Source organism: Toxotes jaculatrix, chromosome 4 (assembly GCF_017976425.1).
Source record: "Toxotes jaculatrix isolate fToxJac2 chromosome 4, fToxJac2.pri, whole genome shotgun sequence".
NCBI classification, from domain to species: Eukaryota; Metazoa; Chordata; class Actinopteri; family Toxotidae; genus Toxotes; species Toxotes jaculatrix.
In genome coordinates, this window is record NC_054397.1 from 25,444,462 (window position 1) to 25,472,125 (window position 27,664).

At 41.9% G+C, this 27,664-nt stretch overlaps 2 protein-coding genes across 5 annotated transcripts; both read left to right on the forward strand.

Annotated features, from left to right (window-relative positions):
• The first annotated feature begins 233 nt into the window (after positions 1 to 233).
• LOC121180270 (insulin-like growth factor-binding protein 4) lies at positions 234 to 17,143 on the forward strand. The gene is made up of 4 exons (XM_041035530.1): positions 234 to 1,131; positions 9,716 to 9,879; positions 11,093 to 11,218; positions 13,118 to 17,143. Exons 1-4 carry the CDS (start codon positions 774 to 776, stop codon positions 13,253 to 13,255), a joined length of 786 nt encoding a protein of 261 aa, XP_040891464.1. The 5' UTR covers positions 234 to 773; the 3' UTR covers positions 13,256 to 17,143.
• Positions 17,144 to 19,010: 1,867 nt separating this feature from the next.
• LOC121181368 (SWI/SNF-related matrix-associated actin-dependent regulator of chromatin subfamily E member 1-like) lies at positions 19,011 to 27,428 on the forward strand. Of its 4 annotated transcripts, none has more exons than XM_041037301.1 (11): positions 19,012 to 19,230; positions 20,080 to 20,131; positions 20,454 to 20,497; positions 20,866 to 20,970; positions 21,898 to 21,978; positions 22,318 to 22,449; positions 22,676 to 22,847; positions 24,850 to 25,022; positions 25,143 to 25,244; positions 25,809 to 26,070; positions 26,173 to 27,428. In XM_041037301.1, exons 2-11 carry the CDS (start codon positions 20,125 to 20,127, stop codon positions 26,376 to 26,378), a joined length of 1,284 nt encoding a protein of 427 aa, XP_040893235.1. In that variant the 5' UTR covers positions 19,012 to 19,230; positions 20,080 to 20,124; the 3' UTR covers positions 26,379 to 27,428. The 4 variants fall into 4 exon arrangements, with proteins under 4 accessions (XP_040893237.1, XP_040893238.1, XP_040893235.1 ...); XM_041037302.1 differs by having other exon boundaries at positions 20,866 to 20,964; XM_041037303.1 differs by lacking the exon at positions 22,318 to 22,449 and having other exon boundaries at positions 19,011 to 19,230.
• Positions 27,429 to 27,664: the final 236 nt, after the last annotated feature.

Sequence of the window (27,664 nt, forward strand, 5' to 3'; positions counted from 1 at the left end):
GTGCACTCAGTATTGAAAGAGGACAAGTGAGGGAGAGTGTATGTAAGCTTGTGTGTCTGAGTAGGAGAGAGACAGAGAGGGAGAGAGAGAGAGAGTGAGAGAGTGAGAGAGCTTCAGCCTGGCTTTCCTCCACTGTGCCTTTCAGCTCCTCTCTCACTGTAGAAAGAGGCGTGTCTATGGACCAGTATAAAGTCCAAGGAGAGCCACTCGTGTTGAGCCATTCTCAGGAGCGAGTCCTTTGCACTGCACACCAGCAAGAGGAGGAAACTGCAGCTGTTACTTAAAACACTTGCCTTCTGATGACCTGCTTTGCATCTGGACACTTGTAGATCAGATTTTTTGGTGTTTCAGCAGAGGGTGGGCGAGCCTCTGGACTCAAACTCGAAGACAGAGCAAGGCTCACCTGAGCACACTGGTGGATATCCTTCCTGCAACTGTTCATTCCAACATAACAAAAACTAGTTCTTATCACCACTACATTCGACAGTCGAGCAGATCAAGAGCAGGCTCCAATTTCTGCGCTGTGAAACTGAATCAGAGGAACGGAGAGGCAATACAGCAGAGGCATTGTGTCCCTGCACTTGAAACACTAACCAGCTGAAAATATCAAAGACCATCCTGGACAAAGCGTTCTTCTCAAACCTCCCTTGTTTGTCTAAAATCTGCAGTTGAAGTATAAAGTGATCAAAAGCCGCACAACACTCAGAGAGGACAGGGAGGCTAAGGGGACCATACACGAGGGAAAAGGATTGTGTGCAGGTGCCGGGGCTGCCATGGTGCGTGGAGGTGGCGTGGCAGTAGCTCCTTCCTGTAGGGGCCTGTGGGTGTTTGGTGCCCTGTCGCTGGTGGCACTGTGCTTGTCGGACCAGGCCATTCGCTGCCCGGTGTGCTCTGAAGAGAGGCTGGCCAGCTGCCGTCTGCCAGAGGGCTGCGAGGAGACGGTGCGGGAGCCTGGCTGTGGCTGCTGCCCCACCTGTGCCCTGCCTAAAGGGGCACACTGTGGCGTCTACTCGCCCCGATGTGGCACAGGCCTCCGCTGCTACCCGCCGCGTGGTGTGGAGAGGCCACTGCACTCGCTGATGCACGGTCAGGGGGTGTGCACCGATGAGCGGGAGGTGGAGGAGAACTCAGGTGAGAACCAAGGGGTCAAAGTGTGTGTGTGTGTGTGTATGAACTGATGATGAATACACTTCTTTACACTCAGTACTTCTTCTCTCTTTTAGTTGTAGTCAGTTACATAGAAGTGCAAAGCACTGAAGACTCAACACACAACAGACATCTCTGCAAATGTCTATGTCAAGATGCTGTCATTGTATGAAACATGAAACAGCTGCCAGCCACAGCTGACCAGGTCTGTCCAAACCTGACCTGGACTGGTGTTGCTCTGTCCCCCTCGCTCTGTGGACCCACGGCCAGGCAGACCAGAGTATTTTCTGTCTCTGCTGCCTGGGCCTTACCTGCGCTGGGCAGGGTCAGAGTTGGGGGGTGGGGGGGTGGGTGGCGGTGTGTGACAATGTGCTGCTTGTTTACCCTAATCTCAGCTAAGCCCTGAACCAGAGCGTGCACACACACCAGCTCCTCACGCATGGCCTGATGGGAGAGTGCACACGGTCCCTCTGCTGTCTTGTGGACGGTCGTTGTGAAAGGGGCCCTGCTGTAAGACGCAGAGCAGGCTTCAGAGCGGCGGGTGGAGGAGGAGGTGTGGTGATAGATGGGGTGGGCGTGTGTGCATGTGAGCACTCTGCATGGCTGTGTGGCGTGGAAGTTAGCCTATACCTGTTTCAGTGAAGGAATCGTGCATTGGGCGAATGCAGACGGTGACACTAAAATTCTCTTTCCCAGCATTCCTTGAGTGTGCAATTATCTCATAATGCCCGTGCTGAACTGAGATCGTGCAGGTAGTCGTGTAGTGCAGCCAGCGAAATGCATTGTGGTGGTACTAGGAACGTGTGTGTGTATGAGTGTGAGTGTTTGTAATGGGAAGAGGTAATAAAAGCTGCAGTATGAAATGACTGTAATGGAGTGTGGCCAGTCTGGGGCTATTAGAGCTCTCTGCAATCAGTAATTCACTTGGTGCTCTTTCATGGACGCCCCCATTCCTCCTCCTCCTGCTGCTGCTGCTGCTGCTGCTGCTGCTGCTGCTGCTGCTGCAGATATCTAACTCTTTTTCTGCTGTCAATGTCTCTATTACACTTTTCTGGGTCAGCTTCTCATTCTCCTCTTTGTTGTTGCATTCCTCTTGCAAAGAAGAAAGTCTGTTTCCACTTTCACACAGCGGGACGTCTAATACTGGATGTCTTATCTGCATATCCAGCTCCAGTTCACTGCTTTGAGATGTCAACTTCTTTCTACTGATGAAACACCCTCTGCTCTCTACTGTTTGTCTTCAGCTGCTTTCCACAGAGGGAGTGGTGTTGATTTCCATTATGCCATATGAGACAATTGTTATAATGTGTCGCAGACAAGGTGGTTCTTTCATTTGTTCCAGATTATCTACTAGCTGGCCCGGCGTTGCTCCCACTGAGCCTAGGCTCCCAGACATTTACTGGTAATGGCAGTGGGCTGTCTGTTAGCGTCAGAGCACCAAAGATTTGGATCAGCTTAGCCAATATAAAAATCCCATGATGCTCATCTTCATTGCAGCATCTGTTTCCCCTGGCCCTGGGTGAAACCCCCACCCCCCCCTCACCCTAACCCCCCCACACACCCACCCACCCTGCCCTCCCAACCCTAACAAGCCTTCGAGTGAATCGCCCACCGCGTCCAGCTCCTTCATGAGGATGAGCTCATCGGCACTCTTGCTGCCAGAGCTGAAATGAGAGCCTTCTGCTCTCTGTACAGGGCCAGCATAGGTTAGGCCGGCACATAGCGTGACTAAATGGAATCAGAGAGACGAGGAAAGCTGTTTAGAGCATGATAAAAACGGAGGGCTGTCTCAGCTGGGCCCACCTCTGTCCATCCACACTTTTTCACTTTTATCTTGCAGAGCGTTCTCCCTGAAAGTTAGTTCTGTTCTTTGACACTGCATTGTCCGATCAGCTGGCCCGGAACTGGGTTATAGTGCATTGGGGGCGGGGGGGGGCGGTGAGTCTCGGGTCCTTTCTCTGGGGCGTAGCGTCAGTAGATGGAACACTTTGGAAAGTTCATAAGTTTTGTTTTTGGTGTTCTGTAATCTGAGTGCCGAGTTCTGTCTCCACACTCCTCCTCACCCCTGGAGTCTGTCATAACAAAGCGGAGAAGCTCTGCCCAATAAATCTCACTGTAAATCACTTCTTCTGGGCAGCAGCTCAGATCCGCTGTATAAGAATGTTCAATGTAAACCGTGGCAGTCGAGAGACAATCAGAAAGGCACAGGGGAGAGGCGAGGAGCAACTCCAGTCACAAGCAGGAGATTTCCTTTGTGGCGCATTCACCGTCCTTATGCATTATTAAACAAGGGGGTGCATCTCCTGAATACATGTCTGATACTGCCCCACTCCTAGCAACAGTGAACATGTTAGATAAAAATAGAAGAGGGTTTTTAAAAACCAAGAGAATTCATAATGAAGAGGACCATGGTGTAGAGGCAGATCTGGGCAGACCACTGAGAGGAATTTTGGGAGTTCAGGATATTAGTTACAGCCCTGCATCTACATACTACGAGAAAACACAAAAGATTTGTGCTGCATCATGACTGCCACTTAAATTCAAAGATAGTTACCAACTAGCAATGAAAAGGTAATTCAATATATCAGGCTGGCAGGAGTTACAATCTATCGGTCCTCAAAAATGCAATATTATTTATACTGAATTTCCATAGCAACAACAAGCACTATCCAGCATCTCATGTCAAGGTCTAAGACAGCTTTAGTGCTTCTTAATATCCCATTCTTAGAAACCCTCTCTATCCTAATACTTAGAATAAATCATCATGCATGCGCTGGCATCTGCTCCTACATTCCAGCCGAGTCTGCCCCGGTGTCGTATTCAAACGCTTCCCTCTGACAGTGTAACAGATATTATTTACAAACTGATACAGATGTCAGATATGAAAGGTCTTACACCTACAGGCACCAAAAGATTTGCATGAATGAAACTGTCAGTGGAGCCAGACTCTGTCCAACTATGCCCAATTTACTGTGACGCACACAGGTCTTTATGAAAGCAGCATGCTAACCTAGATTTTCCTTTCTCCTGTGAGTGAGCACTCCTCAGCACATTCTGGGTGCTGTGAACTGGTTAAAGATGTGGATGTATTTTCGGGGTGCTATAAGAGGATTCTTTTTCAGATCTCTTTGAGCAGATGTCCACTAATGTTGTGTATTTGCTTTCTTTGGGTTGTGCAGCACATTTGTACAGCTGGGGCTCTTATGTAGGAGTAAATGTGATTAGCTAATTGCTGTCCTCTGTGTGACAGGGACCCCCTTGTCGTGTTGGAGTTGAGAGATACACAAACAATCCAACATTATCCTGGCTATAAAACACAGGACAGTGGAACCTCAAGGGCTGGGATTTCATATTTAAGCCTAGTATTTCACTGCAGCAATCTACATCTCAATCTCTTGATAACTAATGGTGATTTTATTAAGAAGTACATTTTCCAAGCAGCTCTCACTAATGACAAATTTTGCCTTTCATTAAGAGGAAATTTAGTATTAGTTCCAACTAGTATTCCAGGTAGTAAATTGCTTCACTGGCTATTAGAAATGCTGTAGTATTCATTTCCTCTCTCCACTCCAGATCCTCATTCTGTGCAAATATTAAAACAAGAATAGTCCATTCAAAATAAAGTTAATGATGTAACTCAAAATAGTTTGTCCCAATTCACTGCAGCTGCAGGTTTCCCTCTATTCAAAGATCTATTTATCACATGCGTTAGCAGTGCATCCACAAATGATAGATGCCTAAGATTAACCCAGCTTACGATGACAGAATTTACTCGCAAACCTACAAGAAAATAAATCTACAAAACAAGCAGTAATGGAGTCTGGCCTGTGGAGTTATGTCGCTGAGGTTAAAAATGACTATAATACCTCAGTTCGGTTCATAGTGTTGGATCAGGGACATAAATTCAGATGTCTTTGAAAAGATGAAAAATATGACTGTTTCCTGAAAAACAGAAGAAACTATGAATCTCAGAGGAGGGAGTGAATGTGGGAAAACCTCACACTGCACAAAAGTTTTATTTTCATCACAGGACGATGTTTTGAACCAAGGGATTTTTGTCAGGATAAAGGATAATGTTTATCCTGATGAGGATCCATCTGGAAGAGTTTCTGCTCTATCCTTTATTCATATCTCTGTCTCTGATCCACACCTGCGTCTGTGTTTTATTTGGCTTATAACAGTTTCAGGCCTTAGGCTGAAACATTACACAATTTTTCAAAGCATTAAGCCAAAGAAAGCAAATTGTTTTCTTCACTGAAAATTAACAAAATGCAAGAAAGCTGCCGTGGCTAAGAGTGATGCTTATTTTAGACTTGGCATCAGTTTCTGTGGACTTTGTTCTATAGTGGCATTGCTGCAGCAACATATGCCTCTAGATAGAATCACCCGTGAAATTAAAAAGGAAATTGTCCAATTTAGAATTCAAAGTAGGCATGTGCACTTTTAATTATTTTCAGGTTTGTTGTTCCTAATTATTTTCTGCTCCTTCAAGGGTGAATCGACACTAAATCAAACAGGACAGTAAAGTGCTGCTGCTCTGTTCCCTGTGGATTCAGACTCACAGACATGCTGTATTTCAGGGCGTCTGTTGTTGAAGGGGAAGTGGCCAGCACGGCATCAGGCAGTGCAGCAGCAGGTTTCTTGTCTGTGTGATTCACTGTTCATTCAACTTTCTATCTTTTCTTTGACAAATGACACTATAAAGAGTGTTCCAAAGTTTTCATTGGCCTTGGTACAGCACATGCTGTTAGCCTTCGACTCTGCTGTTAGACATCGACTCTGATGATTAACTGATTCAAAGAAATCTCATGCCTGGAAACCAGCGGCCCGATACTCTGGCAGCATCCAGTGTTGACTGTTTTTTGGTAGTAAGCCTAGTCCACTTTTGAGCTCGCTGCCAGAATATCCTGAAAAAAACACTTATCAAAGATACAAAACATTTTGGCAAAGTAGCCTCCCCTCAGACTATTAATCTTTCAAGAGATTAGTCACTGTCAATATAATTGAAACTATTTTATCTAGTGTCAAAAACCACAACACTACAATCAATGTCCTTCTGTCTCTTCGAAATTTAAGCCGCTTTAAGCCACGGACTGACAGTTTATTAAAATCATAGTCCTAATGTTTGTGAAACAAAACTTAACAAAAGAATGACCCTGGCTGAGGGACGAGCCTCAGTGATGGAGCTGGGCCCCGGGCACGGAGCAGTAGCTCTTCACTGCAACTAAACAGCTAGGACAGATTAAATGTGGGAGACAAATAGTGATTAGATTAATAAATATAAGATTAATGATAAGTTGAATAATGATAAATGATAAGATTAATAAAATTAAAATAAATTTAAACTGTCAGTAATGCTGAGTGCTCCACTGCTCTGCCATTTCATTTCTGTTTCTTCTGTATTTTGGACTGCCGATCAACTGAGGCTTTAGTTTAGAGAAGAAAGATTCATGAGGTCACGTTGGGGTAAGAGTGTGTTGGTGCGTCTGTTTTTCTTCACATTTACTGATCGTGTCGTACGTTTTATTGCTGCATTGTGGAAACAATAATTGGAAAAAAATAAGTCTCTCAACCTGACAAATACTGGATTTTCTAGTTCACTTTTTCTAGATGATGTTTTTGACCTAAACAAAGGTTTTAAAGAGTAATGCCACGCTGATAAGCCATTTTTTACTGCCCTCTCTGGTTAAAGGTTTTCAGTTTGTTTGGTCAGATATGTGCTGTGTTGCACCTCTATCCACACCCAGTCCTACCTGTAACCACACGCAACAGTGATGTGACTGAGCTATACTCCTACCTCACTGCAGAAAAATGATTGTTAAACCCCCGGAGGTTAGCGAAAATAAAGATTTACAGTCGAGCTTAAGTTGCATTTTTATAGGGATCCTTTCCATTCGGTTTTCTAAAGAACTGTGTCCAAACTATGTACTGAGAGAGAAAATTTATAGGTGAAAAATAAAGCAGTAAGTGCTCTTATGTATGTTGGCCTTATCCTCGGCTTTAACATACGCCATCACAGATATATCCAGGATAAACCTAATACTGACTGATACATCAGTCGGACTCTTTACCCTGTAAGGAAGTTACTGAGCAATCGCTCTCAGTGTTTTCAAACTCAAGTTTAAAGGGTAATCTATCTACCTCACTTCATGAGTGTATTTATATCAAAGAGATCACAAATGCAGTCATTATTTTTAAAGGGGTGCGTCTCAGGTTTCTGTACAAATGTTTCACAAAGTGGACTCTTTTAGCTTAGATCCAAGATCTAAGCTCGTAGAAGTATAAACCATAGGAAAGGACTCTGCCAATCTCGCTGAGCATAGCTAAATATTTATTTGAGGAGGATATTTGTCTTTGGGGTTTACAAGCTCAGCCTTAAAGCCACTAACAGTGGAATCTGAAATCTCATGACCCCCTTCAGCCGTTATGTCACTGCTTTATGGACTGCAAAGAGAAGGTAAATATATTGAATAAACAGAACATGCGGTGTAGACCAGATGATGTAACCGCAACGAACTTGAGCAAAGTGTTTTTTTTCCCGTGACAGAAAGTATATTAATCAGGAAAGATAGTGCCTGCCACTCAGAAAGCTTCTACTTCTACAGCCCATAATGAGTGATACTCACATGTCTGGAGACCAGGGTTGACAAATACACTTGCAAGTGCTATGGCTGATATGTGACAACAAATATTTGTAAAGTAAGAACTAGATTGAGCAAGCAGGGCAGCTTATTGTTTAACAGGTTTGGAATTTGTCAGCCAAATGCTAACAAAGTGGAGCCAATCAGATGTTGTATTTTCATGGTACTATGTCATTAAATCATAGTACAATGGTTTTAACCTGCTGATGAACAGACAGGTAACAGACTTTATGTTTTAATGGATCTTTCTGACTTAGCTTTGGCTCATTATAATTTAACTTCCAAAGAAGACAGATAAAGGCTGTACCTGATTCTGAGTATGATTATATGTTTACTAAAGACCTTTCTTTAGCGTTGCTGTGCACCTATGACTCATAACGCACTGCGGTACATCAGCTCCAGGCCTGATAATGCACTGTAGGAATTATATTTTAAAAGCCGAGAGCTGCTGATCCAAATCAAATGAAACCACACAGAGAAGTGGCGACTTCCTCCATGGAAAACAGCAGTGGTAGCAAACAGGACATGCCACCCCTGACCCACTTCTAAATCACTTTGGCTCGCCCTGCGAAAGAGCGTGGAATTGGAAAAGAGTGAACTGGCAAAAGACGAGAAAGAACAACTTGGAACGAAGGAAACAGCTGAAACCCTGTTGGCTCTTGTGGAAGAAAGTGCTGATGAGCAAGGCTTAACAGCAACAAGACTAAAAATACAAACAGCCAAGAGACACTCCACCCCCCCCAGACAAGCCAAGCCAAGCAAGATGACTGTCTATGAAGTTTAGAGAAACCCGGTCACCTTTGAACTCCTGTCACTGAGCTGTAAAAAATTCCAATCAACACCAGAAAATGGCCCAGGATCAATACATGAATACAGCACGGATAGCTAGGACAATCCTGAGAGCTACAGTAGTACCCCTCTCTGGATATGTGTAAGTGTGCCTTTGTTTGTCATTGTGGACCTGGGAAAAGGCTTTGCATTGCACAAGATTACAGAGGCTACTGACCCACCTTCATTGTGCCTTTGCCAACAGCAATTAGCTGGATGCCTGGCAGTGACCTTAGATATTAAGCAGAGCTCAGATCTGGTTCAGTGATCTGGTTCAGAGAGAGAACAGCAGTTTAAAGTGCTTCGATTCCAGGTTGTGAGCAGAAAGCACAAAACCCAACCAAGTCTTATAAGCCACAGGTGAAAGGCAACATGCATGTGCATAATGAAACACACACAAACCTTTATCCCTCATTTTGCCCATCTTGTGCTCCCAACCACCAGCCAGCACCCGCACGCACACGCACACACACACACACAGTTGTGCCCACTTGTGACAGTGCAAATACCCTCTAACAACCTCCATCTGGCACAGGCTGAGGTTGTTGTGGAAGGGTGGAGAGTGAAGAGGGAGGGGGGTATTTCCTGAGGAAGCAGCTGGCTGCCTGCATGGCCATGGAACTGCAGGATTATAGGGATGCAAAGGTGAATGTGGCACAGACCACAATGTTCAGAGGGTGGCAGAACAGGGGTGGTATCGTTTTAAAAAGCCTCAGAGCTCGTGGCATGGCTTCGGTGCAGTGGTTGAGGAGTACCAGGGCGAGAGCTGAGGCACAGATTACCCCCCAGGGCAGGAACATGGCTCTGTGTCCTTGAGGTTAACCTGGCCTCATTTTTAGCCTACATTTCACCACATTCAGCTGTATGGGATGTTATGTAGAAGGACAAAGAGGATTAGCAGAATAGCTCCTGCTCTACATCTGACACTCACAGCGAATATGCTGTAAATTATGCTCATATCATTAAAAGGTAATATTATGATATTACTCTGACAGACATGCAAAAAAAAGGCCCTAAACTGTTAATGTGATACTTCTGACAGTGTATTGTTCACTTGTTGTTGAATTTGTGGAACTTAAGCATTATTCCTCGCCCTTTAGCGATGGACAGGCAGGATGAGATCATCCCTGAGCACCCAAACAACAGCAATATCCGGTGCAGTCCACAAGACAAGCGCTGCATACAGAAGACCCTGGCCCGACACCCTCCCAAATCCACAAATCAGAGAAGCAACACCGCTAGGGAGGAGACCAAGGCGGCGCTGGTGAGAGAAACAATCCTCTGACATCTTATCAGTTTCACAGAAAACAACACACCCAGGCAATTCCCTGTGCAGTACATGCCTCAGCCCCAGCAGGTGTTTTACATTAGGACTTTATAGTTCCAAAGCCACATGCGTAACAGTCAGGTTATAAATTGTACAAATTAGTTATTTACACACTGTAACATTTAATTGCGGTCTTGTGAAATAAAGTGCAGGTGGACGCTGACATCAACATGCAATATGCTGTTTTAAGACTGGCAAGAACATGATAATAATAACCCCATTAATCAGAAACAGACTGGTTTTTACCACATTTAGTACATTCATTTAACAAAGAAATGTGTTACATGTATGCACAGCAATGCCACGGTCTTATATTCATTTGGGCCGCCCACCCAGGTAGGTTTATGATTTTTGGATATTTATATTTTCACTTTTTTTTTTTATGTTTTTCAAGTCTCTGTGGGAGTGCAGTGAAAATAATCTGCCACAAAGATTCATTCACATGCAATCATGACTTTGGTTGTAAAGTCAGTTCAACCAACTCTCAGTGCTGACTGCAGATACTGTACATTTGAATGCACTAACAACGTAAAAGTGCTGACATTACTCGGGTTCAAATGAACACCTGTCAGCCTGAGTTTAAGTAACACACTACAACAGCGCTTTGACTTAGATTTCAATAATTAAATCATGATGGCAAAATTAAAGTTGGAATTTTTCCCAAGACAGAAAGAAAATATTGAAAAAAAAAGCAACTTTACTGAGTTCCCACATAATGAGCACTGCAGGCAATATGCTCAGCAGGTAAAATATCATTTGTGAGTTACAAGCTTTCACCTCAACAGAAGACAAGAGCATAGAGTAAATCCAAAAACATTTCCTGTTTTCCCAGTTTGCCTGGTGTTTTGTTTCACTCCACAGTATTACTGTCCTCTCTAGAACGGTGACAATAGTGGCCTTTTCTGACATTTATTCAGATTTATTATTTATCAGTTATCGTGATTAACAAATGATCTACTAAATGGCAGCAGATTTTTCAGTTTACTTCAACTTTCTCATCCATTTTTGAAAACTCGAGACAATGATTTTACATTTAGTTTTTAGTTTTTACACACATCAGTTTTCTAACACTGCAAATGTCTACACATATCTCCATCTGGAACTGTGCTGATGTGTAAAAACATCAAATGAAAAGTGATTTCTCCTACAGGCTCCATGTCGTGCTGAGCTGCAGAGAGCCTTGGACAGATTGGCATCAAATACCCGCACACATGACGATCTCTTCACAATCCCTATACCCAACTGTGACAAGAACGGAGACTTCCATGCCAAACAGGTCTGTCATTTCAAGCACACACTCATTATGAGTTTCATTGAACAACTGAGCAAAGCACTATTTGGCCTTGTGTACTGATGAACTGTGAATCTCTATTTTTAAGCCAATACAAATAAAAATGTCTATCTATACTTCAAACAGTTCCTTTAAAACTACATCAGCAATCTGCAGGCCAAGACACAAAACATGCCTGCAGCCGATGAAATGTTGTCTTACTAGTTCAAGATCAACACAAAAGCGTCTCCAAGCAGACTGTCACACTAATGCCAAGAACTTATTTTTCTAAGCTCACATGAAAAGTGATTTACTTTCAGAAATCAAGAGTAGAGCTCTGTGTGTAAAGAGGTTTCCCCTAAACCGTTGAACAATAATCACTTTATTGCTGGGATGGATGCAATTAGCTTTTGGATACAGTTTCTTTTTTTGTTATTGTGCCTTTGCAAGATTGGGCAACTATGCAGATAAGAGAGAGAATTGGAGAACTAAAAAACACAGATAAGGCTGCTCTGAGCTGTATATGCAATCAAAACAGCAGACGCAGAGTTAGTGATAAAAGAAAAGCTCTGCCGAGGCACCGGTCATCAGGAGTCCGAGCTATGCTGATTGCGTAACGTGGTTAAAGTATCTCTGTCTGATCAGATTCACGCGGCATCTGTTTACTGTTTAACTAAAGCTGCACTGCCATAAAAAAAAAAAAAAAAAAAAAAAAAAATATATATATATATATATATATATATATATATATATTGGGAAGTAAAGCACAGGTCATGAGGGATAACTGGGAATCATTTCATGGCAGGGTTGCTCTGAGATTGTTAACTGCTCTTGGAAGCTTTTTGAAACTGTAAATCACTACAGGAAAAGTACGACATCATGTGAGAAATTTTGTGTTACAGTAAGGATAAGGTAGCGGTAGTTTCACAGAAGTTAAAAGCTCATACAAGGAATCTCAGAAGGATTTGCATGAAATAATTAAATTACTCAAAATACTTCCCACAGTTTGTTTGAAGCAACTTAAAGTGCCAGCTGGGTGTAATTTACCTTAATGTATGACTGTTTTTTTTGATAAGGAAACAACATTCTCTTACTGAGGTCTGGTGCTAAAATATCGTTACACCTGACAAACTCCAGTCATTTGACCGTTTATGCAGGACAAAGCCAAGAGCTGCAAACCAATGAAAACGTCTTTGAAAGCTTTAAAAGCCAGGTCTGATGGAGCCTCAGAGAACCACAGAGCACTGACTGCTCTTTCAAGATAATCAGACTGGTCTGTAACCTCTTACCCTATAGCTCGCTTTTATATAAACCTGCATTAATTGATTCTTGGGAGCAGCACAGCACACTGTAAACACAGCACTGATACAATATCACCCTATAAAATATAGTGAACATGTTAGCAAACATTTGCTTATTTACACATCCAGTAAATACGGAGCAACACTCTCTTTTAGCTCTGTTTTTCTCTCCATCAGCTCCTGAGGGAAATGTCTGGCTCTTTACTGTAGCTGCTAAATGCTCCACTGTGTTCACCAGCTAGTCATTTACTTTGTCAGTGTGGGTAGTGTAGAGTGGATTTTTAGGGCTTTTTCGTTGAAAACAGCTTCCCATTCCTGCTGAAAACATACTAATGAGCACGGTGAAAGCCAACCACAGCGGCAGAACTGTGAGCAGTAAAACCAAAATACGGATTTAAAAAAATGCTATAAAGCCCTGCAGAGCTGAGGGGAACTGCAGAGTCCCTGTGGGTTCACCGTGAGTGACCCCTTTCACATTGCACGCAGACCTTTGGTCCATCGTCAATGTAAAAATACTGAGCAGAGCAGCTTTAATTTTTCGCACCTGTAGTTAAAGAAGGTGCGATACAACCAGAGTGTTTTTTACGGATCTTTATGCCCACAGTGCCATCCTGCACGTGACGGCCAGCGGGGAAAGTGCTGGTGTGTGGATCAGAAGACGGGCATGAGGCTGCCGGGGCCGTTGGAGCAGCGAGGGGATCTGGACTGCCACCAGTTAATGACTGCCACCCTGAGGGATTGAAGAGCAAGGAGTGGCAGAGGAAGTGCAGGACCAGCTGAATTCTACTGGTGCTTATTAGTAGAACTACAAGAGGAAAGGACTTCGCCCCAAAGCCTCACTTCACCTGAGGCCAACGGTACTTGACCTTGCGCAACAAAAAGGAAACCATTGAATTGAGTTCTTTTGCTATTTTGTTTCTGTGTGTGACAGTATGTGATCTCTGAGTCTTTTGAGCACTTGTGTATTGTTTCTACAATGTGAACCTAAGACTAATAGTCTTTTGACACAAGCAATTTAAAATAACAGGTGGCAGAAAAAAAAAGCCTTCCACAGATAAAAGCTGTAGTTGTGATCTTTGTTAGAGAGCAAAGTGTGTTGTTTTCTCTAGTCTAACTTCAGTGTAGTATTCTTAAAATGCATCAACCCCACCAGACAAAACAGGAGCTATTGGTGTTTTTTTTTTTTTTTTTTTAAATTCTAAATTTTATTCTAGATCAGTAAATACTGCATCAGGACAAACCAGACAGACTCTCAATGAAAGGTTTGTGTGCTAGTTTTTCAGACAGTTTGTGTAAGTGGTTGTTGTGTGTGGCTCTTATTTTACTGTCCTATATGTTGTAAACCCCACCCATCTGGTGAGCAGGTAAAAACATACCATAAAGTGTGTGTGCAAACACAAAGTGTAGTTCAGCTACGTCATAAGAGCAGCAATAAAAGGTGGGATGAGAACAACACAAAAATGAAAAAAGAAACAGGGGTAACAAAGGAGTCAACAGCCCCCCCCCCCCCCGCCCCCCACCTATAAAAATGATAAGCCATAGCTTTTCACAACGTGGGCACCAAAGTGAAAAGTGATATTTGTTTGGAAAACTGTAACCGGAATAGATTTGCTCCATCAAACTGTGGTTAACTCTTCATCCCCCTCTCTTTGCTGATGAGCTCTCTCTGGCAGTGTAGCTGGGCTTGAAACTCTGTACGCTGCTGATAGGATAATCTTATTTTTCCAGCTGGTGCTAAGATGCCAGTGTGACTCTCATGTTTTTATGAATATGTTTCAACATACAGGATTTCTCTCCAAACAGACTGCTCGGCAGATCTTTGGTGGTGCTATATACTGATCGTGCCAAAACACAAAACAAACAAACAACAAAAAAAAAATGGCTTCTGCACTTTTCGGGCATTGTTGAGGATTGGAACAGAAGACTGAGGTTTTCGGGAAGTGGCGCAATTAGCATCAGCAAGTGTGAGGATCACCTCAATGTGTGACCGTCTGCACTAGTTACTGGCAAAAGGCTTTCCATGTGTGTTTTCATGTTGGTCAAAATATGGAAGTAACATCCCACATTAGCTTTGCACTATCACTGCAGCTGACTGGCTGAATCTTTCATTGGCCAGTGCTGTAAACTGCAGGCGTGAAGTGTTTTACATATACAAGCAGATTGTAATAACTTTTAACAATTATGGAAGCAATGCAACTTCTAGCTAACATGAAGCTTTGAGTGGAGGACACTGGTGTAGCAGTAAAAAACAGCATAATGATCATTTGGAAACCAGAATCTCCTCTGTTAATCTGACAATGCTAGTTATCAGTTTTCATATCATCTGTAGGGCATCACACTAATAATCAATGGAGTGTATTAACATTGCAAGTGACATAGCCACTCCTCAGATATTTTATATACCATAGGCGAGGTTGGTAATATTCTTATAGCAGTTTGATTGTACTGGTGGAGTGCATTACTTGTTCAGAGCAGAGCAGCAGGTTTAAGCTAATGCTGGTGTTTGTCTTCACCAGTTATCGACAGCCTGTTCTGTCTGTTCCATGGGACACTGGTTATTACTGACACAAGAAAAGATTCATCTCGTGTGGATGGATCATCATTATTATTGTCGGTGTCATCTGGCAGTTTGTGCCTGGGCTTGAGTTCAATGGAGAGGAGGGACAAAGAGGGTAGCAAGTTGGGTCATTCCCACACAGAACAGCATTAATGTCAAACTAACAAATCATTACTGTGTAGATTACAGTGTAGTAATATCAGATATGTTGAAAAGAAAAAAAAAACATATTCACAGCCACTGTCATACAGTGGATTTTTTGCTCTTTTTGTTTTCTATGTCTCCACTCTCTGATTTTACCTCAATATCAGTTAAGCTTTAAATATGACTATCTGAGCAAAGCACACTGAAGGGAGGTTTTTCAGCTCCACACAGAAATAAGAAAAGTGCCATGAAAACTATTATTATAAGTATTATTATTATTATTATTATGCATTTGTTTGCACATTTTTCCACACTGAATTTGGTCTTATCTTTCTAAAATGCAGTAGCATATGCATACATAAACAGTCACAGTGAAGACAAATCATCTAATGCTTTTATCTGTTTACTGTGCAAGGTTGAAAAACATAAAACCTTCAGGTGTGACAAGTAGTTGCTCTTGCCCAGTAATGTCAGCTGATATGGGCCAGCTCACCCCCAAAATAAATCTGACGAATGCTGTCTGTTATCAGCAGACTGAAGGTTTCTCTGATATGTCTCAGTTCACCCTGAAGGTACCTGAGGTTGTGAGAGTGAAATTCTAAAGAATGAAATTCCCTCTACTATTTGTACACATAAAAAAAACTGAAGGGTGTATTTTTAGTGCCCTTTGCCTTCTATGATTTTGCTACAAAACTCACACACAAGAAAATATCTTTCCATAAATTCAAAGCCTGTAAAGTTTAATCCTAATGTACAATTCAAAGAAAAGCCATCAAAGGTAACTTCTTTTCTTGTCTCTGTGTTGGCCTAGTTATTCTGTCATATATATAATATCAGCCAGAATTCCACACTTTTGGTCCTCAGATACTAATAAGACTGCATACTGCTAGAAATGTAAGCTAATCACTGAAGCCACGGTCAATTTACAGCCTTTGCTGGAAACAGAGTATTGTCACTCGGTGACCAGTTTTATTTGTTGCTAAAGCAGAAATGTATCCAAAGGCAGTGCACCAAAACACAGACAGACAGAAAGAAAACGGTCTGAGTGGAGATTCATTGCTACAGCTTAAAACTATCAAAAGCCAAATATCCTAAAAACTGTTCCAAAGACTACAGTGTATCTGGAGGCATCAATATTCATTCAGTGAACTGCATGCACATAAAAAAAGCTCAATCCTATCTTATCATTCATCAACTAATGAAGTGTTACTAAACACATTCAAACACATTTCTCTGTTAAGTAGTCTTAATCTTTGAGAGAGATGGCAAATGGTTTCGGCTTTGATTTTGTAAAGGCCTTCTAACTACATAAACTGTGTATTTAAGCTATAGTACATTGCTTGATCTCTAACTTTGCTGTAACTGCATTTCTTGAGAATAGACTGTTCCTGTTTGCCTTTGATATTATCTGTTAATGTGTAGAAGATAAGAATTAATGTTTGCATGCATCCAAATGGACTGGGGTTGGGAACAGCTAAGGTCTTGTGTATCTTGTCCAGAACGGGATTCTTATATTCAAACACTGAAGTGATCAAAGAACTGAAATATAGAGTTTCAACCGATTAAATAATCAGCTACATTGTAAATGTTTACCGGATGAAAATGTACACATTGTAATACATCAATTAAAACACTTTAGAAACTGTAATGTTGTTGCTGTTATTATTTGTAGCAGTAGTAATATTACTGGCAGCATTAGACGATTTTAGCTTATTAACAGATGTGTCAGTACCAGTGTATATGATGGCCTGTGTGTTAGGAGAATTTCTCTAATTTCAGCTTTAATATATATTTTTTGATGCGTTTATGTTTTTAGTTGTTACTGATGCTAATTTAACTGCCAGGTGTCTTTTATACACATAACGAGTTGAGATTAGGAGTACTTTCCTAAAGGGACAGGACTAATTTGTGTGTTTCATAGGCACATAAGTGGTCTGTGGGGGTCAGAATTCTTGCCAGATTGGTAGGGGATCAAATACTTATTTCACTCAATCAAATACAACTAAATTTATTATGTTTTTTTTTTCTGAACTTTGTTGATATTCTGTCTCTCCCTGTTCAAATGAACCTACCATAAAAATGATGGACTGTTCATGTCTTTGTAAGGGGGTAAACTTACATCAAATAATTATTTCCCCCACTGTAAGTGTATTATAATCATTAAAAGAGAATTCCAGTAATAGAAGTCTTAGTTAGAAACAAGCCTTTGAATAAAAAGTTTGTGGTGCATTACTTTGTGATGGGTTGTGTTCTATGACGCTCTGCACATCAAAATTTACAGTGATCCAAGTGTTTGAGAGATCTTCAGAGCTTACTGTGTCTACATGTTGCTTTTATCAAATGGTAAAAGGGTCAAATTGTTGAGACAGAAGATGGAACATTTACAGTGAACTTTTATGAATTTATGAAACCAACCAAACCAAGTCAGATGCACAGTTTTAGATATAAATGTTGCTGTGTCTTGATGTTTTGGACATCACACTCCTGTACCGTGTGTTTCCCTAAGCTTAATGTGAAAACTGGTTTGACAGACAAGTTCATGATAATACTCAAGGCATTTATCCAAGGAATACTTGTGGAATGATACATCATAATAATCTGGCTGCAGCAGCTTCTAAAAATACCTCCACTGTCCACTACCAGAGTAAACTTTCAAGTCTGCTTAGTTCCACTGCCTGAGTCTATTTTTGAGAGCTCTGCGGGCTTAAGAACTGGGACTGAATCTGCATTATAGGAACAGCTTTACGGGTTTTCCTCTGATTGATTCAAAATGTCACAGGCCCTGTTCTGCCCCTGGGCATTCACAATCCCACAGCTGTGGTGAGGAGGCCCTGTGTTAGAGTCTGTTAAGCCTGCACAGTAGCTTACAGGAGGCATGTGACCTCCATCCTACCTCCAGATGTACTCCGTCACAGGTGTCCAGCGCTAAACAAAGTCCTGCCCATGCTTTGTGTGGAATCTGCTCCCTGTCCCGTCCACACAGCTTTCTGGTCACTGCTTGGTGAATGAAAAGAAGATAAAGCACCCACACCTGGAGATGAGATCACAACAGTGTCCGAATGCATATCATACAGAATGCAGGTCAAGCATAAATAAAATAAGCTCTCAAGTGTGCCATGTAAACAGAAAGAAACAGGGTCACAATGAACACAATCAATTAACAAATCCATAACAAGTACTACTCAGGTTGAATGGACAGAGATGTAGGCTAAATCCTACAGGCTTTGGATTGTTATCTTTAGGGAACACACTATTACAACTATTGACCTGGGCGGCTCTCAAACAATGTGAGCAAGAATGCAAAGTATTTCAGTTCTAACAACAAAGGGACCAGTGAATAGGGCAACCTTGATTTTTCTCAAAAGCTTAGTAGCCTGTGAAGTGTCCGTAAATCAGCTTACAGTATGGTGACATAATAAATCATCCCAAGTTGTTTTTTTTTTTTTATATTATAATAGCCTGAGATTATTACTTTGTGGGAAAGAACTGGTATAAACTGTAGAGTATCTGAACTGACATGACACACTTTTGACATGAAGTAATATATTTGGCAGTCAGGGTAACGATGTAGGTCAGCCTTTCCTTCCATATAACTCAGGGGTAAACAGGGGTACTTTGTGTTTTTGACAAGTACTATGACGATGATGCACATCTGCAGCGTAAAGATAAAGCTATGGAGGTTAGATGTGAAATCCTGTTTTGCAGCACTGCGTTGTTATGACACCTCGTCTTTTCCTCTGAATGGCTATCCTTGAGGAGAAAGGTGTTTCTGCTGTCACATCCATGAGTGAGAGCTGCAGCAGTGACAGCTGAGGGCGATAAGCACCAGCATCGAGGCACGGCACAGCTGAAATGAGGAGAGGGTGGGGGTGCAATTCTGGAAGATTCTGCAGGAATCTTACGAGTGGACCCCATTTCATTCGTTTATTGTGGGGACCGTTTCTCTGAGCTAGGTGGTTAGCCTTCCCTGTCAAAGCCACAACGTACACACTGTGGTGGGGACTAAAGGTTTTAGGGTGAGTTTTCTGGCCATCACTCCAGCATACAGGCATACTTGTCACCATCAAAGTCTGTGGGGATTCGTTTTTCTTTAGATTTGTTGGTTTGACTTGACATTGCATGCTAATAATATCTCAGAGATGTCATTTTCTTTTCATTGAGGAAGCTAAGCTACGTAACCAGTTAGCTAGCCGTCAGCCTGCTGGTAATATAGACCAACTAGAATCAGTTAAGCTGGTGAGCAGAGTTAACATATACTGAATCTGGTCCACTGTCAGAAGTTTATCATTAAGCTACAGTTAAAGTCATCTCACACACGTTAACTGCATTTATTAATGGGTTCTGGAGCAGACTAGCCAATCTAACATTAGCTAAGAAGAAGCGACAAATGACTGTAGCTACATTATTGGATATTAGCTAGCATGAATACATGCTAACGTTAGCTTGCTAGCTAAGTTGCTGCTATTTTATAAATCACGTAGCGATGTAGCGGTAGATGAAAGGTGAAAACCACTCAGTCCTCACGTCAACTAATATTATTTTACCGATTCCCATTATCCAAATAATCGTAACTGCTTTGCGGTTTAATGTGACCATAAGCAAATAAACGCTGTTACTGATAAGTACTTTTGCTAACATGAAATGGCTTGGAAGTCATATCCACCAGTTTTTCCAGACAATGTTCATAATCACGTTAAGCTAACTTCAAGCTAACACCGATGCTAGGCAGTGTTAGCATGCTCTGTTGTCTGACAATCATTATCGGTCTCTTTGTTTTGTACTATGCTTGAACCACCCTCTCAACACGATTCATCTCTTCAATATGATATGAGACGTTTCCACATTCTGAAATGTGTTTATTACAGAGCCAATGACTGGAATAGACTGATACCCAGCTCCTCTCTTCAAAGATGTCAAGTAAGGAGTGTTTTGGCTAGTCGTGATATGAACATCTTTGTAGGCGATGGTATTAAAATGCATGTTCAAATACAGCAGATGTACTGTTGCATAAATCAGTGTGAAGCGATATAACACTGCAATGTCATGAGTGTATCACAGTCATTAGAGGATTCCTGTGATAGCTCTTAGTTTGTCAGTGACGGTTTTATTACATGTAGAAAGCGTTTTAGCGGACATCGGTGGCAAACGGGGTGAGCTATGTCCAATTTAAGTTAGAGGACAGGAAATAGTTTGCTGGGCTGATGCTCATGTTTCATTTGGACTTTTTCTTTCACAACAGAGAGACCATCCTATGCCCCTCCCCCTCCCCCTGCCCCTACAACTGTAAGTATCCCTAGCTGTGTGGTGTTGCACCATATGTTCCCTGGGTGTCCCAAAATTAAGCTGATGTTGCTGTTTGAAGACTTCATTTTAATATAGTTTATGCCTTATTGCAATATATTTTTCAAAAAGACCAGCTGTTTTTTTTGTTGAATCCACAAACCCTGTTAGTTACAGAGACGGATGTGCTGATACACCACTGCTTCTGAAAATATTATTTCCTTATAGCCTCAGCATGAATGCAAGTTTCTTTGTTTTGCATTTTCCCAGCTTCTTTCATTGGTTTCTTTAATTTTTTGTCTTGGGCTTTTTCCCTCTCCTTCTTTTATGTCATTTCTCATTCGTGTTTCTGTCTCATTTGTTTCCATTAGCAAATGCCCAACACTACCGGGTTTGTGGGGTACAACCCATACAGCCATCTGGCCTACAACAACTACAGACTGGGAGGGAGCCAAAGCAACAACAGTCGGGTAACGGTATGAATATTAACATAGAGAAAACACGGTGACCAAAAATGTCAGACAAACCCAAGTGGAGAGATCAAAATCTGTCAATAGTCATTTCCAGTTAGGCAACACAGAGGAGTCAGCTTGCTTTAGTCAAAGGAAGACACCACAAAAGCCTCTGCAAGCATCAATAGCATTGGAGCTGTTCACAAGATTGACCTTTGCTTTGTTCAGAGCAATGAGATTAGATATATTTTTGCATTTCCACTGTTCAAAGAGCAGTTGTTGCAGAGTAGTCAGTATGAGAGGCCTAATTCATTCCATTACAGAGACTGAAAACGAAATGCGTGTCATTCCAAACTCCCTCTGCTGTCTCCATCACGGTGCAGACTGGCTAAGAGTCCATCTGTGTGTATTCAAATACCACCTGCCTTTCCAAGTCTGCATTTCTGACAGCCATGTTAAGTAAACCATGCCATCAGTGTTGCCATGGCATTACAGACTCGCTGCTCAGCATGGCTCTGGCTGCTGAGCAGTAATTTAGTCGCTGCATGCAAGCTGTGGTTGGCTGACTCTGATAATGGCATTATGTCTCGCAGTGGGCAAATCTCAGCTTAAGTGAGATTTTTTTTCCCTTTTTCTTTTCCTTTTTTTTTTTTTGAACAGCCAGCGCTATTGCATTGTAGTCTGTGGGGTTCCTGACTTGTGTATGGCCTCAAACTGTCATTAGTTAAATCAAGTTAAGTGAAGTAATAAGAAATTACTTTGATGCATCTTGTCTTTGATTCCAAGTCTCATTTCTTGATAGCTTTATGTCAAATTACATAACCATGCACCAGCATGTACTTTCACAAGCTGTACTCAGCCTAGCAAGCCCAGAGTTTTTGAATGGTTCATTCAACTGATCACTCAACCACAAGGTTTGCCTTAAGGTGACTCTTTTTCTTTCTTTACCAGAATTCCTCTGGAATAAATATCCCAAAGCCACCCAAGCCCCCTGATAAGCCATTGATGCCATATATGAGATATAGTCGTAAGGTAAGTACACAGTGTGTAACTGCCGCCTTTTGCATCAACATGTGCTCTGTTCGAAGACAGGGATGCTTTGTTTTTAAGATATTATATCAGCTCAGAGTAAGTAAGACATACATTCTTTTTTTCAGACACTAGTAGTTGTTTATCAAGGTAGGTGTCGAGCCAAATTAAGCCAGGACTTAGCTAGGACAGTCCACATCACATAGTGGGATTTATCCACTTGGAGATGGAGCTTAAAGCACACGGCCTCCTCTGGTTTGTGACCTCTCTGCAAAGAGATAACCACTTATAGCCCCTCCAACCCAACCCAACCCCACACCCATGTCTGGTTCTCATCACCAGGTTTGGGATCAAGTAAAAGCCTCCAATCCTGATCTGAAGCTATGGGAAATTGGGAAGATAATCGGTGGCATGTGGAGGGACCTCACTGATGAGGAGAAACAGGATTATTTGAATGACTACGAAGCAGAGAAGGTTGGTTGTTTTACAAAGGGTGTTCATGGGGTTTTTCTAATGGGTGACCAGTAGATGTGTCTCCAACAGCTGTGGGTCCCTCCAGTCATCATTCCTTCCTTCCTCTAACAGTCCTGAGTAAAACCCTTTCCTTATCTTGTCGTAGTTGATAGAAATGAGGGTCCACACGTTGTGTGTGCTTGCCTTCTTTGTTTCCTTGTCATTCCTGTCATCTTTTCCACCGTAGATTGAGTATAATGAGAGCATGAAGGCCTATCACAACTCGCCAGCCTACCTGGCCTACGTCAATGCAAAAAGCCGTGCCGAGGCAGCTCTGGAAGAGGAGAGCCGCCAGAGGCAGTCCAGACTGGACAAGGGCGAGCCTTACATGAGTATTCAGCCAGCAGAGGATCCAGATGGTAAGGCCACTCAGCTAAATGCTTTGTCTCCCAAGGTTTAGAGCACTGTGACAGAGCTGTAATTACAGTGAAACGACCACACAGAGTTGCCAGTCCGCACACCAAGAGAATGTTATCTTTTTCCCTCCTCCTACACTGCTACAGCCATCCACATTTTTGGTAATGCTACCTTGGAAATGCCATTTCTGCTTTTAAGCTGCAAAATGGAACAAAATTTGTCTTTGTTTTTGCTCAACTGTTTACATTTTGTAGATATTCTTGGCATTGGTTTAGACATAATTGCAAAATTTACATTCTTTTCTCTTTTGTTATAAAGACTGACGCACACACACACACACACACACACACGTTTGACACACAAGCCAGAAGAAGACGTTTGAGTTACACCCACCTCAAGGAAATGATGCTTGTCTGGGGTCTGGCTGGGTTTCAGTAGAAGATAATGATGTACAGGAAAACTACAGATAAAACCAATTGCTATTTAGAAACACCCCAGACCATAAAAATGTCAGAGCTGGTATCCCAGTGGGTTATGTTCTCAACAGACTGCACGTACATCAGTGATTAAATAAGATTTAGCTCTCCAGGTGGCTACATTTTCTGAGATTTGCTTTATTAATAAATACAGTCTTAAAGAAATTCTTCTCTAAGCTGCTGCTATACACCCTGTTCTCCTGTTCTTTGTTTAACAGCATCAGAACAGCTCACAGTGACACTCACAAGTGCCTGCAAGAGACATCAAGTCTCTGATGGATCTGTCATGCACTGTTTTAAATGAATTTGTGAGTTTTTGGTGGTTGTTTTCAGCAGTAGGACTAACCAGCACAACTAAACTATACCTGTAAACTGTATAACAAAACTAGCTATACTTGTTGAAAGTTGTTTTAGGTGTAATCAGGTCTTCAGGCCTTCAGGAGGTGCTTTGACCTAAAATGTGAAATGCAAAGTAACTTGAAACGACATTAATCACACATGGAAATAGTGTTGTGTTAAAAGAGAGAGTGGAAAAATGTCCCACACATTGGTGAGACAGAATTCCACTGAATTTGTTATCATGAGAGGAGCTTAATTCTCACAACCTACCTTCCTGTTGTGGTGTCAGAGCACCTATTTGAATAGCCTTTAAACTTTCAACATGGCAGATTCATTTCTGATCTCTGGAAAGTTTCAAGGGTGCACACATGCATGCACAGCAGCATGAAGTTCAGGTAATACCCACTGAGACTGCCACAACAAAGCCAGAAAGGAGCGTCACGTATACGATCATGTTGAGCAGTGTTTGCAAATGGAAAAATAAAAAGGGAACCAAATGATAATTAAAAATGCAGTTTGAGAAAAGAATTCAGTCATTGTAAATTGTCATTGTGTATATATATGTATATATATAATCTATAAGCTAGCTGTGTGTGTGTGTGTTGAATGTATCTGTAAAAAAAACAAAACAAAAAACTGAATTAAAGTTAAAAAAAAAATCCTAGTTGAATCCATCTGGACTTAATCACAGCAGAGTGTGGAAAAAGTAAGGGTGATTATTGTCTTAAGGCACTGTAGATTAACTGTATTTGGATTTTGCCTTCCTGCACCACCATCCTGTATTTAAATGTCAAATGAGTATACATTTAAGACAAAGACGAACATTTGCTGACGAATGAAAATTGCAGACTATATCTTGAAACTTCTGTCCACATTCAGTGGGTTATAATTAACCACTTGTCCCATTCACCTAACAATAACGGTTCTGCTTTGCTTAAGGATGTATTTTGACATAATGGCCTATACTTAACTCTAACTCTGTAAATATTGGGCAATATCCTCCTCATGTTTATAGTGTCTTGATACAGCAGTATTTGCATCATTTTGTGTCATCTGTGCCGCAGTTTGCCGAAGCTTCTCATACTCGTTGATGGTGACTGTGCAGCACATTGCTACTCTTTTTGACAGGTGTATAAAAATATATTTCCTCAGAGGATCGTAACAATTCAGATGTTTCTCATATCTGCAGATTACGACGACGGCTTTTCCATAAAGCACTCAGCTGCAGCTCGTTTCCAACGCAACCACCGTCTGATCAGTGAGATTCTCAGTGAGAGCGTAGTCCCAGATGTGCGGTCAGTTGTTACCACAGCTCGCATGCAGGTCCTTAAACGCCAGGTCCAGTCTTTGATGGTGCACCAGGTATGATGGAGTTGTTGTGGTCTTCTAATCCTCGCACAGTGGAGGCGTGTAACATTGACAGCTTTGATTATTTGGATTAATAATATCATAATCATAGTGCCTGTGTGTGTTGTATCGCAGAGAAAGCTGGAGGCAGAGTTGCTTCAGATTGAAGACCGCCACCAGGACAAGAAAAGAAAATTCATCGAAGCCACAGAGTCATTCACAAATGAGCTCAAGAGGGTACGGCATCTTTTACATCGAGCTTGGTCATCACTTACTCTCACGCAAGCTTCATTTTGCATGTTTAACTGTACAGTGAGCAGCTCTGGTTATGTGCCAGTCTACATCTGCCTTACAGCCACCAGCTGCTGCTAACTCCATCCACATGTTCTGGCAATCATACTGCTGTCATCATTTACAATTTGTAGCCCCCATAACAACTGTTTTGAAACGAGAGGCAGCACTGTGCAGTTAAATGCACTGGCCACTGTTAACAACAGGTGGCGCCATTTATCCTTTATAGAGCTTCTTAGAGAATCCATTCACTGCCTGAGGAGCAGCATCAAGACTGAACATGCACTGAAACACTGTTGAAGCTATAAGAGCAGAACGCTGTGTTCATTCACTTACATTACGTAATTATAAGAAGTGAGCTTTGTGACTTTGTGTCCAGCCTGCACATGCATGTTCAGCCAAAACTGAACTTTGCCAAGTGAAGAAAATATGATTCTATAAAGCAGGCTCAAGAGTGCAGCAGTCCTTTTCACTTGTCTACATTAAACCCACCATTACTGTGCTTGGTAGCTGTGCTGTATGAAGGTGGAAGTGGACATGGAGAAGATTTCTGCAGAGATTGCTGCAGCAGAAGAGTCAGCCCGCAAACGGATGGCAGAACGTGAGAAGGATGCAGGAGACCGAGGTGCAAGAGAGGCCCCCACCTGTGTTTTGGCAGAGGAAGAAAAACATATTTGTGCAACACATGGGAACAAGTCCCAGCAAAATTCTCTCAGTGAAAGTAGCAACAAAGAAGGCGAGGACACAGAATCCAGCACCACAGACACACCAGGTGAGCCACACTGAACTTTATTTGTGGCTTTGGTGATGCCTGGCTTTATTTCAGTGCCTCAGGATTTTTACATCATGTCATTTTCTTGCTCCTTTTACTCAGGGAAGCCAAAGGCCTCAGAGGAGCTTGAGGCCCATCCAGGCAGTGAGGAGGGGACGTCAGAGGACAAGGAGAGTGTCCCAGAGGGAGCCATGGAGGAGGGAACCAGTGACAGTAACACAGGCTCAGAGACCACCTCTGCTCAGACAGAAGATGCCCCAACCAGTGAGCCATCGGAGGGGCCCAGCAGGGCAAGAGCAGGCCACTGAGTCCCAGAGCTCACTGTCTGTGAACTGTATGGCTGTTATTTTGTCTGTTGGCCTATGATCCTCCAATAATATATATTGCACAGTATCATCTCAGTTTATGAAACTATATGAAGAGTGTTCAGATGGGATCAATGTTTAACAAGCTCGAGGCCAAGATGATGTTTTAGTTGAGTTTGAAAACACCAAGGCTCACAGACGTGCGCTGAATACAAATAAATGAAAATTGTAAAGCACTTGAAGCCAACAAAGCAATGGTCCTGTCTAAAATAACTGGCTGCTGAGTGCGCCACAGAGGTCCACGTGAAAGCATTGCGTTTCCTCCACAGGTCTCATTGCCATTTGGAAGAACCCAGACAAGCCCTCTTCAGCACATATTGATACATATCTCTAGCACTATGTCTGGCAGATCCCAGATCGTCGCAGATTAAGACTGGCTGTATGAAAAAAAGCTGTCACATGAAACAAACATTGTTCAGTGTTATATTTAACTTTGTCTTTTGTATTGTAGTGTCATTGTTGCTTTTATTGTTACTTTTGCATGTTGCAATTTTTTAAAAATAAGTTGGCATACTTGTGAAGAGTGGAGCTGAGCGACCATCTCCTTGGCAGGAGAATATTTGTTTACTCTCTGTATCAGTATTACAGTGACAGTATTGTCTCAGGAGTTTGTAGTCATTAGTAGTAGTTATTTTTGTTATTTATTATCAGCATTTTTATTATACTTGTGTATTGGTTGTCCTGGGCCCAGCCCAATCCATCCATCAGTATATCACATGATCATCAGTGCTGTACAATGCTCAACCACCGGTGTTCTCAAGTTTGCTAGCTGTCAATCAAATCAAAAGCAGTACGCTTAGAACATTTCTGTGTTTTGTCAGTATTGCAATTTCCAGCAGAAGACTTTTAAATGTACCGTAATTGTGTACACAGTGTAACGAGGTTTGCTTAAACATGGACTTTCATGTTGTGGTAAAACAGCTTGAAGAGCAGTCATAAACATGCAGTCTTAAAATGAAGTTCCTTTTGCATATTTATACCAATAAACTTTTCTACCCTGAACAAGTTCTCAGGTCACTTGTTTCTGAAAAGTGTTTGATGCAAGGTGACTATCTTAATATAAATAAATGCAAATTTACAGTAGCAGCATGCATCATTTCAAATGTACAGAAGTGCTTTAGAAGTGCAGTATACAGTTAAAAGACTGTATTCTTTGATAACAGTGCATTAGAGAAAGCAGTCATGATGCATAAAGCATCATACACATGCACGCCTGTATACTGGTGTGC

Coding starts and splice junctions, on each gene's coding strand:
- LOC121180270 (XM_041035530.1), top strand. CDS start 774: ATGGTGCGTGGAGGTGGCGTGGCAGTAGCTCCTTCCTGTAGGGGCCTG. Junction 9,880..11,092: donor AGGAGACCAAGGCGGCGCTG/GTGAGAGAAACA, acceptor TTTCTCCTACAG/GCTCCATGTCGTGCTGAGCT. Junction 11,219..13,117: donor GAGACTTCCATGCCAAACAG/GTCTGTCATTTC, acceptor TTATGCCCACAG/TGCCATCCTGCACGTGACGG.
- LOC121181368 (XM_041037301.1), top strand. Junction 20,498..20,865: donor CTCCCCCTGCCCCTACAACT/GTAAGTATCCCT, acceptor TGTTTCCATTAG/CAAATGCCCAACACTACCGG. Junction 21,979..22,317: donor ATATGAGATATAGTCGTAAG/GTAAGTACACAG, acceptor TCTCATCACCAG/GTTTGGGATCAAGTAAAAGC.